This window comes from Bufo gargarizans, chromosome 2 (assembly GCF_014858855.1).
Source record: "Bufo gargarizans isolate SCDJY-AF-19 chromosome 2, ASM1485885v1, whole genome shotgun sequence".
Lineage (NCBI taxonomy): Eukaryota > Metazoa > Chordata > Amphibia > Anura > Bufonidae > Bufo > Bufo gargarizans.
The window spans coordinates 714,538,297-714,553,204 of record NC_058081.1 but is presented as its reverse complement, the minus strand read 5'-3'; the positions used below and the strand labels follow the sequence as shown (position 1 = coordinate 714,553,204).

The window sequence follows — 14,908 nt, the reverse complement described above, 5'->3', positions numbered from 1 at the left end:
TGTTTTCCGTGTGTTGATTGGAGGTTCCGTTCCAGAGTTATAATACTTTTTCTTAATATGTAAATTGGGAATTCAGTGCAACGAGGTCGTCATCGTTGCTCTTGTTGCAGCAGAGCTCCCTCCTTTCTGTGGCCAGCCCTTCCCTGACTGTTTTGATTGACAGGGCCAAGCAGAGAGGGAGGGGCTGGCTCACAAAGGAGTGGAGCTCTGATGCAACAAGTGCACAGGTGACGCCCTTATTGCACCAAAGGTCTAATTTACATACTAAGAAAGTCTCATAACTCGGGAACGGAACCGCAGATCAACAAAACAAAAACCGCGCTTTAATCAGGGGAACCACAGCTTTGTGTCTGGACAGGGAGGTCGCACGAGAGAGTCACTTTAATACATCAATGATTTTTCTTTTGTTCTCTCGCTAAGACTCCCCTCAGGTGGAGTATCAGTATTACAAGTGAACAAAACCGAAGAGGACAATGAGACCCCCCATACAAACTACCAGACCACCTACCCCGACACCACGAGTAATGGCACCGAGTCACCAAGTCATATGAACGGCAACGAGGAAAAGAGGGTGATCGTACCTGCAGGTCAGTAGAAAAAAATGGTATAACAGTATTATAGTAATTACATAATAGGGGGCAGTATTATAGTAGTTATATTCTTGTATATAGGAGCAGTATTATAGTAGTTATATTCTTGTACATAGGAGCAGTATTATAGTAGTTATATTCTTGTACATAGGAGGCAGTATTATAGTAGTTATATTCTTGTACATAGGAGGCAGTATTATAGTAGTTATATTCTTGTACATAGGAGGCAGTATTATAGTAGTTATATTCTTGTACATAGGAGGCAGTATTATAGTAGTTATATTCTTGTACATAGGAGGCAGTATTATAGTAGTTATATTCTTGTACATAGGAGGCAGTATTATAGTAGTTATATTCTTGTACATAGGAGACAGTATTATAGTAGTTATATTCTTGTACACAGGAGCAGTATTATAGTAGTTATATTCTTGTACATAGGCGGCAGTATTATAGTAGTTATATTCTTGTACATAGGAGCAGTATTATAGTAGTTATATTCTTGTACATAGGAGGCAGTATTATAGTAGTTATATTCTGGTACATAGGAGCAGTATTATAGTAGTTATATTCTTGTACATAGGAGGCAGTATTATAGTAGTTATATTCTTGTACATAGGAGCGGTATTATAGTAGTTATATTCTTGTACATAGGAGGCAGTATTATAGTAGTTATATTCTTGTACATAGGAGCAGTATTATAGTAGTTATATTCTTGTACATAGGAGCAGTATTATAGCAGTTATATTCTTGTACATAGGAGCAGTATTATAGTAGTTATATTCTTGTACATAGGAGCAGTATTATAGTAGTTATATTCTTGTACATAGGAGCAGTATTATAGTAGTTATATTCTTGTACATAGGAGCAGTATTATAGTAGTTATATTCTTGTACATAGGAGCAGTATTATAGTAGTTATATTCTTGTACATAGGAGGCAGTATTATAGTAGTTATATTCTTGTACTATATTCTTGTACATAGGAGCAGTATTATAGTAGTTATATTCTTGTACATAGGAGCAGTATTATAGCAGTTATATTCTTGTACACCAGGGATGTCAAACTCGTGGCCCTCCAGCTGTTGCAAAACTACAACTCCCATCATGCCTGGGCATACTACAGCTATCAGGGAATGATGGGAGTTGTAGTTTTGCAACATCTGGAGGGCCATGAGTTTGACATCCATGTTGTACACAGTAGCAGTATTATAGTAGTTATATTCTTGTACATAGGAGCAGTATTATAGTAGTTATATTCTTGAACATAGGAGCAGTATTATAGTAGTTATATTCTTGTATATAGGAGCAGTATTATAGTAGTTATATTCTTGTACACAGGAGGAGTATTATAGTAGTTATATTCTTGTACATAGGAGCAGTATTATAGTAGTTATATTCTTGTATATAGGAGCAGTATTATAGTAGTTATATTCTTGTACACAGGAGGAGTATTATAGTAGTTATATTCTTGTACATAGGAGCAGTATTATAGTAGTTATATTTTTGTACATAGGCAGCAGTATTATAGTAGTTATATTGTTGTACATAGGAGGTAGTATTATAGTAGTTATATTTTTGTACATAGGCGGCAGTATTATAGTAGTTATATTCTTGTACATAGGAGGCAGTATTATAGTAGTTATATTCTTGTACATAGGAGCAGTATTATAGTAGTTATATTCTTGTACATAGGAGGCAGTATTATAGTACATATATTCCTGTACATAGGAGCAGTATTATAGTACTTATATTTTTGTACATAGGAGCAGTATTATAGTACTTATATTCTTGTACATAGGCGGCAGTATTATAGTAGTTATATTCTTGTACATAGGCGGCAGTATTATAGTAGTTATATTTTTGTACATAGGCGGCAGTATTATAGTAGTTATATTCTTGTACATAGGAGCAGTATTATAGTAGTTATATTCTTGTACATAGGAGCAGTATTATAGTAGTTATAGACTTGTACATAGGAGGCAGTATTATAGTAGTTATATTCCTGTACACAGGAGCAGTATTATAGTAGTTATATTCTTATACATAGGGGGCAGTATTATAGTAGTTATATTCTTGTACATAGGCGGCAGTATTATAGTAGTTATATTCTTGTACATAGGAGCAGTATTATAGTAGTTATATTCTTGTACATAGGCGGCAGTATTATAGTAGTTATATTCTTGTACATAGGAGCAGTATTATAGTAGTTATATTCTTGTACATAGGAGCAGTATTATAGTAGTTATATTCCTGTACATATGAGCAGTATTATAGTAGTTATATTCTTGTACATAGGAGGCAGTATTATAGTAGTTATATTCTTGTACATAGGAGCAGTATTATAGTAGTTAGATTCCTGTACATAGGCGGCAGTATTATAGTAGTTAGATTCTTGTACATAGGAGCAGTATTATAGTAGTTATATTCTTGTACATAGGCGGCAGTATTATAGTATTTATATTCTTGTACATAGGAGCAGTATTATAGTAGTTATATTCTTGTACATAAGAGCAGTATTTTTAGTAGTTATATTCTTGTACATAGGCGGCAGTATTATAGTAGTTATATTTTTGTACATAGGAGCAGTATTATAGTAGTTATATTCCTGTACATAGGAGCAGTATTATAGTAGTTAGATTTCTGTACATAGGCGGCAGTATTATAGTAGTTATATTCTTGTACATAGGCGGCAGTATTATAGTAGTTATATTCTTGTACATAGGAGGCAGTATTATAGTAGTTATATTCTTGTACACAGGAGGCAGTATTATAGTAGTTATATTCTTGTACATAGGAGCAGTATTATAGTAGTTATATTCTTGTACATAGGAGGCAGTATTATAGTAGTTATATTCTTGTATATAGGAGCAGTATTATAGTAGTTATATTCTTGTATATAGGAGGCAGTATTATAGTAGTTATATTCTTGTACATAGGGGGCAGTATTATAGTAGTTATATTCTTGTACATAGGAGGCAGTATTATAGTAGTTATATTCTTGTATATAGGAGGCAGTATTATAGTAGTTATATTCTTGTACATAGGAGGCAGTATTATAGTAGATATATTCTTGTACATAGGGGGCAGTATTATAGTAGTTATATTTTTGTACATAGGAGCAGTATTATAGTAAATATATTCTTGTACATAGGAGGCAGTATTATAGTAGTATTATTCTTGTACATAGGAGCAGTATTATAGTAGTTATATTCTTGTACATAGGTGCATTATTATAGTAGCTATACTCTTGTACATAGGAGGCAGTATTATAGTAGTTATATTCTTTTACATAGGAGCAGTATTATAGTAGTTATATTCTTGTACATAGGAGCAGTATTATAGTAGTTATATTCTTGTACATAGGAGCAGTATTATAGTAGTTATATTCTTGTACATAGGAGCAGTATTATAGTAGTTATATTCTTGTACACAGCAGCGGTATTATGTAAATTATATTCTATAGTTTGGTTATATTCTATATCTTTCTGACTTCAGACCCATTGGCTTGGACACAGGACCATGTAGCTCAGTGGTTGGACTGGGCAGTGAAGGAATATGCCCTCTGCGACGTGAACACCTCATTGATGCAGGGTGTAGATGGGAAAGAGCTATGCAGGATGACGCGGGAGGACTTCCTACGAATGGCATCCTCTTACAGCACCGACATGCTGATCTCACACTTGTCATATCTCCGTCAAAGTATGTACGCGCGAATATATTTTTTGCAGTCAGTTCACCACATGCAGCGTGAACACTTAGGCCCCTTTCACACGAGCGAGAACTCCGCGCATGATGCGAACGCATTGCGCCCGCACGGAATCCGGACCCATTAATTTAAATGGGTCTGTGTACATGAGCGGTGGTTCTCACGCATCACTTTTGCTTTGCGTGAAAATCGCAGCATGTTCTATATTCTGTGATTTTCACGCAGCGCTGGCCCCATAGAAGTGAATGGGGCTAAGAGATGTTGTTTGTAAACATTCAGTTTTTCATCACGCGCGTGGAAAACGCAGTAAATCGCATTGCACTGGCGCGATAAAAGCTGAACAACTGAAAGCGATCGCAAACAAAACTGAGTGGCTTTCTTTGCGAAATCGCGCCGTTTTCACTGAACGCATCCGTACATAATGCGGACACGCTCGTCTGCAAGGGGCCTTAACGTGTTTTTGTTCACATTTCGCTTCTAACAAGTTCCATTTTTTCGTTAATTCCCACAGACAGCCCGACGTTCACATATTCTGTGGTCCCTGCTGCTCCAGCTTATCCAGTGGCCCCAAGGCACACAGTGAAGTCAGGTAAGTCAGGCCACTGGTGGCATACGGGATGTGATAGAGCCGCGCCTTGTAGCTGACCATGGCTCCTATGCTGTATTTGCAGAGCCAGCATATGACGAGGTGCGGAGAAGCTTGCAGTCCATCAGCAATACAATCCACAGAGGTGAAAAGTCATAGTCATCTAAGCTCAGTACAACAGGAGCAATTAATAAATGCATGATTAATATAAATGAGTCAATCTCATCAAAAAAAAATTATATATTATTTTGTACTATAGGTTCCCCGCCCCAGACTCCAGCCATCACCATACGCAATACACCAGGTGAGTGGGAACACGTAGACCAGGTCAAGGGCATTTCCAGTGTATGGTAAAAAGTTATGCAGCCTTGTATTATAGTTTGTGCTTCAATTCCTTAAAAAAAAAAAGATCTCTGCTTGCTGCCAGTGAATGAGAATATTCTTGTTTACATCCCGAGACTGGAAGCCAGTACAGGCCTAATACTTCTCATATAATTGTATCCACTCTAGATGATTCTGTATAGAGTCCAGACTGATACATTTAGGCCTTATGCATACGGTCGTTCCGTGCATTGGGGACCGCAATTGCAGTCCCCAATACACGGGCAACATCCGTGCAGCAGGCAGGACACATTCAACTTGAATGGGTCCGTGATATGTCCGCACCGCAAAAAATATTACATGTCATATATTTTTAAGGTGCGGAACCACGGAAAGAAACACCACAGAAGCACTCCGTCGTGCTTCCGGTGTTCCGTTTCGCATCTCCAGAATTGGGGACCCATTCAAGTGAATGGGTCCACACCTGTGATGCGGGTTGCGGCCCAACGGCCGTGTGCATGAGGCCTTACCTGTACTGATCCAAGTAACCAGGGTCATAACGAGGATGAAGGCAATCGAAGGACCTGCCCTGGGTGCAGTTACACTGGTTTTCTGACTCTTTTTGATGAGCTATCCTCAATATTTGATCATGGGGGTTCAGCACCCGGGACCCCCACCGATCAGCTGTTGAAGAAGGTACTGGCACTCCTGTGAGCGCCGTGGCCTTTTTGCAGCTTATCGAGTACAGCGCCATACATTGTACAGTGGCTGTGCTTGGTATCGCAGCTCAGCACCTATTTCTTAAATGGGACTGAGTTGCGCCTAGGCCACGTGACTGATGAACGTGATATCGCTGACCTAGGGTACGCTACAAGGAGTGCCGGTGCCTTCTCAAACAGCTGATCGGCAAGGGTCCCAGGAGTCGGACCCCCACCGATCAGATACTGGTGACCTACCAAAGGATAGGTCATCAGTTAAAAAGGGTTGGAAAACCCCTTTAAGTAAAAGTGTGAAGGGGGTGTAGTATTAGTATGTCTGGAGGTCCTTTTCACGCAGCTTCAAGTTACAACAGCCAGAGGTTTATACTACAGTCGTGGCCAAAAGTTTTGAGAATGACACAAATATTAGTTTTCACAAAGTTTGCTGCTAAACTGCTTTTAGATCTTTGTTTCAGTTGTTTCTGTGATGTAGTGAAATATAATTACACGCACTTCATACGTTTCAGAGGCTTTTATCGACAATTACATAACATTTATGCAAAGAGTCAGTATTTGCAGTGTTGGCCCTTCTTTTTCAGGACCTCTGCAATCCGACTGGGCATGCTCTCAATCAACTTCTGGGCCAATTCCTGACTGATAGCAACCCATTCTTTTCTAATCACTTCTTGGAGTTTGTCAGAATTAGTGGGTTTTTGTTTGTCCACCCGCCTCTTGAGGATTGACCACAAGTTCTCAATGGGATTAAGATCTGGGGAGTTTCCAGGCCATGGACCCAAAATGTCAACGTTTTGGTCCCCGAGCCACTTAGTTGTCACTTTTGCCTTATGGCACGGTGCTCCATTGTGCTGGAAAATGCATTGTTCTTCACCAAACTGTTGTTGGATTGTTGGAAGAAGTTGCTGTTGGAGGGTGTTTTGGTACCATTCTTTATTCATGGCTGTGTTTTTGGGCAAAATTGTGAGTGAGCCCACTCCCTTGGATGAGAAGCAACCCCACACATGAATGGTCTCAGGATGCTTTACTGTTGGTATGACACAGGACTGATGGTAGCGCTCACCTTTTCTTCTCCGGACAAGCCTTTTTCCTGATGCCCCAAACAATCGGAAAGAGGCTTCACTGGAGAATATGACTTTGCCCCAGTCCTCAGCAGTCCATTCACCATATTTTCTGCAGAAGATCAATCTGTCCCTGATGTTTTTTTTGGAGAGAAGTGGCTTCTTTGCTGCCCTTCTTGACACCAGGCCATCTTCCAAAAGTCTTCGCCTCACTGTGTGTGCAGATGCCTGCTGCCATTCCTGAGCAAGCTCTGCACTGGTGGCACTCCGATCCCGCAGCGGAATCCTCTTTAGGAGACGATCCTGGCGCTTGCTGGACTTTCTTGGACGCCCTGAAGCCTTCTTAACAAGAATTGAACCTCTTTCCTTGAAGTTCTTGATGATCCTATAAATTGTTGATTGAGGTGCAATCTTAGTAGCCACAATATCCTTGCCTGTGAAGCCATTTTTATGCAGCGCAATGATGGCTGCACGCGTTTCTTTGCAGGTCACCATGGTTAACAATGGAAGAACAATGATTTCAAGCATCACCCTCCTTTTAACAGGTCAAGTCTGCCATTTTTACCCAATCAGCCTGACATAATGATCTCCAGCCTTGTGCTCGTCAACATTCTCACCTGAGTTAACAAGACGATTACTGAAATGATCTCAGCAGGTCCTTTAATGACAGCAATGAAATGCAGTGGAAAGGTTTTTTTGGGATCAAGTTCATTTTCATGGCAAAGAAGGACTATGCAATTCATCTGATCACTCTTCATAACATTCTGGAGTATATGCAAATTGCTATTATAAAAACTTAAGCAGCAACTTTTCCAATTTCCAATATTTATGTAATTCTCAAAACTTTTGGCCACGACTGTAGCTGTTGTAACCTGATCCCTACAGGCAGCAGCTCTGTCCGCAATGAGGTTTGGAATATGTGTGCGTGTATTGTGTGTGTGTAATGTGTATGGATTTGTAATATATGTTTCTATGTGTGTAATATGTGTATTGTGTGTGTATCCGCATGTATGGACATACAGTATGTGTATCATGCAGCAGTGCTATATGCATATAGTGACATGATGTATGTTGTTGTATAGGGGTTCTATTTATGTTTATGATAGATGCATGTATTATTGCCAATTGTAACTGTATGGACGCGTTCACACACACCAGGTTTACCATTGGCAAATCTGACACCTGTTTATTAGAGGATGACACTTTGATCCAGACATAGATTAGTTCATTCAATGGGGAAAATCCACATGGGGTTAAAATAAACCGTTGGCTTTTTTGTAAATCCCAAGCATGATGCCTCCACTCCAGGATTTCCCCCCCCCCCCCCCCCCATTTCCTTCAGCGCATGTGCCCAAAAACCCCAGTCACATCCTGGGTAACACATCAGGATGAATGAGTGTAAACCTCCATTCACTGACAGCCATCACAAATCTAGAAAATGACAAGGCAGGGAAACAAAGTATATGAAAAAGTTGTAAAACTTTTTTCATCTTTGTTCGCACTAAGAAAATGCGTTATATATAATCAAGTCATTTTAGAGCCTGAAATCTTTCCTTTCCAGATCCGTACCAGGTGTTGGGTCCGACGAGCAGCCGTCTGTCTAATCCAGGTGAGATGTCACAGCAAACTTCATTATATAGGCCAGGTATGAACACACCCAAAATCTAAGCTACCCGCAGCTGAAATGTATCTAAGGACTCAATGGGGGCAAAACTGAACTGAACAGAGCAGAGTGCTCCAAAATGCATTCCGTTCCGTTTAGTTGCGTTCCTATACCAGAGAGAAAACCGCAACATGTGGGATGCGGAGCAAGACGGATCCAGCATGACCCCCAATGTAAGTCAATGGGAACCGTTTTCTCTGCCACAATAGAAAACGTATCCGTCCCCCATTGACTTTCAATGCAGTTCATGATGGATCCGTCTTGGCAATGTAAAAGATAATACAACCGGACACATTGAACTTGAATGGGTCAGTGATCATCTCCTATGATTGTCTGTTTTGCGGACAAGGATAGGCATTGTTACAATGGATCTGCAAACAAAAAACGGATGCAATACGGATGTCAAGGTCGTGTGCATGAGCTTTTACGTCTGAAAAAACATGCATAATCCGCACCGTGTGCAGCCACACTTAGGGATCATACACACGACGGTATGTCTTTTGCGGTCCGCACAAAACAGGGATCCACAAAAAAATTTAAAACACAGATGATTGTGTTACATCAGTTTTTTATATTTTTTTTGCGGATCCGTTGTAACAATGCCTGTCCTTGTCCGCAAAATGGACAAGAATAAGACATGTTCAATTTTTTTTATTCAGAACCGACTTGCGGACATGCGTATACGGAATGCACACGAGTCATTTCCGTTTTTTTTTTTACGGCCCCATTGAAATGAATGGTCTTGCAAAGGGGCTGCAAAAAACAAACAAAAACGGAACGGACACAGACATAAAATACGTTTGTGTGCATGAGCCCGTAGAGTGTGTTCACACATAACAGATACTCTGTGAATTTGCAGCCATGGATTTGCGTGTGGCAAATTCGCTGTTTTACCGTACCAGAAAAGTGGATGCGGTTTTAAGAAATCTCCTTGCTTTGAAAAAATAAAAAATCCCCAGCGTAAATTGACCTGCGGTGCGGATTCTAAATCTGCATCGTGTCAAGTTATCCACCGCAGAGGTCATCTTTTGAAATGCATACGGTAAAATCCGTGGCAGATCTGCAGCCAAATCCGCTATGGAACGAAGACGGAAGCAAAATCCTCAGCGGAAATGTGGATTTGTCGTATTTTTTGCTGCAAAGGGTGAAATCCGCGGTGGATAACCGCAGCGTACACGCTAGGGATCTAAAATCCGCCCTATGGGTCAATTTCCAATGTGTATGAAATTTGATAAAACCGTCGTCCACTCCGCTGGTACCGCAAAACCACCATCCTATCCGTAAGAGGGTTCTATAATGAAGGAGAAAGACAATTACACAGAATATTGGAGCCCGGGGGGCCAAGCGCGTGTTTGTGTATTTCAGTAAGAGGAGTACGTTAATTATAACGCAGGGGGGTCTTGTGCAGATAACGTTGCTCCACAGGCTGCACAACCTCTGTAAGCCGGGGGTAAAGCTGTGAGGATTTAGTAATACCGCACAAGCTGCTCTGTTGACACAATATTGTGTAAGAAAACATCGCCATGTTGTAATGCTCGCTCTCTCATTACTTTGATGATTGTCCCGAGTCTCTGGTTTCATAGCCCAACCTTCCTCCACCAATCGACTACTTCTGTCTGCTCAGCTGGCGACCACTTGTCGATCTCAGTCCTGCAGAAAGCAGATTACGCCTCTCCGCAGGACGTCTGGCCCTTTAATTACTCGCGCTGAGCGTACAAATGTGTGAATGTTTTTTATTAGGCCAGCGCCCATAAGCCGGCTTTTCATTAATTAGCTGTAATCACCTTATAATGACTTCATCCCAAAAGTAAAGCCAGAGGTCGGCCATATTGCAGCAGTCTAAGGGCTCCTTCACACGCCGGGGGTCATTCTCTAAGACAGGCTTCTTTACGTCGGTCTTAGATTCCCCTCCACGCTTCCGTAAGATTCGGCTAATTTATGACGAGGCCTGCATCTGGGTGGAATCTTTTTTTCTGTCAATATCTGCAGCAGGTGTAAATGTTACTAATAGGGATGAGCGAATTTCATATTTTGAAATTCATTTTCGGTTTGTGTTGTGGTATTTACTGAATTGCGTTAGGGATTCCGTTACCACGGACCATTTTAGAGGCATTCCGTTATTCATTCCGTCATAATAGAAGTCTATGGCCGGCATAACGGATCCGTCCGGTTTACGTTATGCAGGAGAGGACTCAGGATCAGGAGAGGGCTCCCCTGCATAACGGAAACGGGACAGATGCGTTATGCAGGCCATAGACTTCTATTATGACGGAATGAATAACGGAATGCCGTTATGGAATTGCGTTATGGTCCGTGGTAATGGAATCCATAACGCAATTCAGTAAATACCACAACACGAACCCGTACACGAACTTCAAAATATGAAATTCGCTCATCCCTAGTTACTAAATTTGCCAGGATCCATGTCCCAGCCCCCGCCACTCCTAGGTGACAAAGATTGCGCAAAAACACCCGTGCGGCAAAATATTGTCACATAGGAATTAAAAAAAAAAATCACAAAAAGGGGATTTGCTGTTTTTTTTTTACACCTAAACTATTTTTGGTCCCAAAAACTCATGAGCTTTTTTTTAGGTGTTTTTGCCCATATAACATGATGTTTTAGCACCTGATGTTTTTTTTGTTTGTCTCCCCCTCCCCCAAAAAAAAGAGCACCTGAAGGGTTAAAAAAATACCCTTTGTTCTTGATTTTGTTTTGGGGATTGTTTTTCCTGGAGTTTCCATTCAGAGTTTTATTTTATTTTATTATTATTATTACTTTAGACAAAAACACCGCCTCCAGATCCTGCATTGAAGTTTATGAGAAATATTAAAGGGGTTTTCCGGGATTTTGATACCGATGGCCTACCCTCAGGATACGTCATCAATTTCCGGCCTCTTTTTAGGCCAATGACGTCACGTTCACAGGTCAGATGACCTATGTGCAGGTCTGTCCCATTCAAGTGAATGGGGCTGAGCTGTAACACAAAGCACAGCCACTGTGCAATGTATACAAAAATACAAAAAAAACAAAAAAAAAACCCTCAAAAACGCCAGAAAAAAAGTGTGTGGTACCAGCCTAAAAGAAAACTTGTCCTAGTTGCCCATAGCAACCAATCAAAGTGCAGCTTTCATTTCAAATCCTGCACTTGTAAAATGAAAGCTGCACTGTGATTGGTTGCTATGGGCAACTAAGAGAATTTTTCTTGTAGACAGTTTCACAAGTGTATGAGGGGCGTCCATTTTGAGTTTTCCTCCACTGTGATCACCTGTAAAGCCATGCACTGACACAGCTCAGCAGGGAGTGCGTCAGAATGCCATTCACCCTAAGGCAAAGGTAACACTGGTCGCGCGATACTTGTTGCGGGCAGGATCGCTGAGCGGTGATCCCATGGAAAAGGGGATCGCCGCAAGAAATCCAGCCGTGTTGGATTTCATGCGACTGCCAAGGTGATCTCATTCATTTCTATGGGATCACCGTTACTCAGCAATCATGGCTGCGATCAGTGTCGCCGTGTAGTCCTTGCCTAATAGATCTTTATTAGGGTGAATAGGACAAGGGACAAAAAGATCTCAGGTTCTAGCCCCCTAGGGGGGCTAAAAGTTATTAAAAGGGTTTTCTGAGATTTTTATACTGATGACCTATCCTCTGGAGTGGGCTACTGGAGACCTCTGGATAGGTCATCAGTATCTAATCAGTGGGGGTCCGACACCCGATATCTCCACCGATCAGCTGTTTTCAGAAGGCAACGGCGCTCCTGTGAGTGCCACGGCCTTCTCGTAGCTCACCCAGGACAGTGACGTACATTGTATAGCGGCTGTGCTTGGTATCACGCTCTGCCCCATTCACTTCTATTAGGCTGAGCTGTGCCTAGGCCAGGTGAGCGATGAATTGTGACGGCACTGGCCTAGAAAAAGCAATGAGAAGGCCGTAGCGCCCACAGGAGCCCCCACCAATCAAATACTAATGACCTATCCTAAGGTCACCAGTAAAAAAAAAAAAAACTTTAAGCAAAAAGTTAAAAAAATAAAATAAAATAAAAAAACATCAAAATATTAAAAGTTTAAATCACCCCCTTTCCCAATTTTACATATAAAAATATATAAACAATAAAAAAGAAACATATTCGGTATCACCGCATCCAAAAATGTCTGAGCCACTAAATTATTTTCAAAATTTCCTATGCGGTGAACACCATAAAGGAAAAAAAAAATTTTTTAAACACACAATTGATCATTTTTTAATCACCTTGTCCTTCCCCAAAAAATTGATCAGTGATCAAAAAGTCGTACATACCACAAAAATTGTGCCAATAAAAACTACAGTTCTTTCCACAAAAAACAAGCCATCATAAGCTCTGTAGACCAAAATAAAAAATAAAATTGCTATCCGAAAATGGAGATGCAAAGAAAATGTCGATTTTTTAAAACTTTTTTTTTTTTTTATGTAATAGAACAAAATAAAAACTATACAAGTTGGGTATCACCGTAATTGTATTGAGCTGCAGAATAAGGAAAGTGAACACTGTTACGTCAAAATCCCAAAAACCTTGGCGGAATTGTGTTTTTTTTTTTCAATTTTACCCCACTAGAATTTTTTTTCCCCGTTTTACAATACAAGACCAGGTAAATTACCTGGTGCCATTAGAAAATGCATCTTGCCCCGCAAAAAATAAGCCCTCCTCTGGCTATGTGAACTGAACAATAAAAACTTTATGGCTATTGTAACGTGGGGAGGAAAATGCAAAAATGTAAATAGGCTCGGTCTTTAATTAATAAGGCTAGTCCGTCAGCGACCACCCGCCATATGCTTTTTCACCATGAATTGAGGCTACAACAGAAACCACTGCAAACCGCGTGCGCATTTCGCCATGTGGTTCTTGTGTGAATACGTCACAGTCACATGTGGGGATCGTCCCTGATATTTTTGTCTTAATTTTTTTTAGGGAGCGGCCAGATCCAGCTGTGGCAATTCCTCCTGGAACTCCTATCGGACAGCGGGAACTCCGGCTGCATCGCCTGGGAAGGAGTGAATGGGGAATTCAAGATGACGGACCCGGACGAGGTGGCCCGGCGCTGGGGGGAACGCAAGAGCAAACCCAACATGAACTATGATAAGCTGAGCCGGGCGCTGCGCTACTACTACGACAAGAACATCATGAGCAAGGTGCACGGGAAGCGCTACGCCTACAGGTTCGACTTCCAAGGAATCCAGGTGGTCCAGCAATCCCACAACAACGACCCCTCAGGCTGCAAATACCAGGATGGGAACTATTATACCCAGCAAGCCAAGTCAGCTGTGCCACTACCCCCCCACCACAACCAGTCCCCCGCCCTGCCTGCCACCATCATCCCTGTGCAGTACTTCAGCACGTCCCCCAGTGGTGGACTGTACCCAGGGCAGACAAGACAACATGGCGGCCATCTGGGGTCACATCTTGGGACTTACTACTGAGTCGTAGGAGGACATTCATTACAATGGAGGTTGAACTGCAGATATTATTCGCCAATACAAAAACCCTGGTCTATTAAACTCTGTTTAACCAATGGGTGACAACCATTATGGCCGCCGGTACTTTACCAGATTCCAGAATGGCAAATCTGGCCAGAAAGCTGGGTGCAAACCAATATGGCTGCTCTCATAGGGAGCGTGACCCAGCTTTTCCAGGTGTCTGAACATCAAATCTGGCCAGATTTGCCATTCTGGAATGTGGTAAAGTACTGGCGGCCATATTGGTTGTCACAGATATAGAGAGGAAACGGAGGAGGAGCGGAAATTGTGACAACCTCACTGAAGACGGCTCCGGGGCTGAGGTTTACTGAGGTCTTAGCACTGGGGTGTCTCATGGCAATTACGTGGGACCGCGATCTGCGCTGGGTAACGGGCTTCCGTAACTCTCTCTGCTCTGTGAATCTTGTCTTTGGAGACATTTATTGGTGTTTTTTTTGTTTGTTTTTTCATTTATGTTATTTGTATTTTTATTAAATGCATTAGGCTTTGACGTTTCCTTTAAATTTGCACCCTTGCCCACTGAGCCTCTTTCTGTGTACTGCATCGTTTGGCCAAGAAGTGGTGGGTGGGCATCTCTGGGTTAAAGGGGGATGTCCAGAATAAAAAAATAAAAACATGGCCCCTTTCTTTCAAAAATAGCACCACCACTGTCTACAGGTTGTGCGCGGTATTGCAGTTCTGCCCCATTGACACCAATGGAGCCGGGCTGTAATACAAGACACAACCCAAGGATATGGCTGGCTGCTGCTGCTGGTTGTGGA

General features: G+C 41.5%; 1 protein-coding gene across 3 annotated transcripts in view; it reads left to right on the top strand.

The window, feature by feature from the left end:
• LOC122929121 (Friend leukemia integration 1 transcription factor-like) overlaps nucleotides 1-14,650 on the top strand; it is a 46,291-nt gene extending 31,641 nt beyond the window's left edge. For 2 of the 3 annotated variants that reach the window (XM_044282605.1, XM_044282602.1), the window contains exons 3-9: nucleotides 421-587; nucleotides 4,084-4,287; nucleotides 4,806-4,883; nucleotides 4,966-5,025; nucleotides 5,140-5,184; nucleotides 8,537-8,620; nucleotides 13,582-14,650. In XM_044282605.1, coding sequence (XP_044138540.1) covers nucleotides 421-587; nucleotides 4,084-4,287; nucleotides 4,806-4,883; nucleotides 4,966-5,025; nucleotides 5,140-5,184; nucleotides 8,537-8,620; nucleotides 13,582-14,090 — 1,147 coding nt within the window. In that variant the 3' untranslated portion in view covers nucleotides 14,091-14,650. The remainder of the gene's footprint in view (nucleotides 1-420; nucleotides 588-4,083; nucleotides 4,288-4,805; nucleotides 4,884-4,965; nucleotides 5,026-5,139; nucleotides 5,185-8,536; nucleotides 8,621-13,581) is intronic. The other variant, XM_044282603.1, reaches the window with a different exon arrangement.
• The last annotated feature ends 258 nt before the right edge of the window (nucleotides 14,651-14,908 follow it).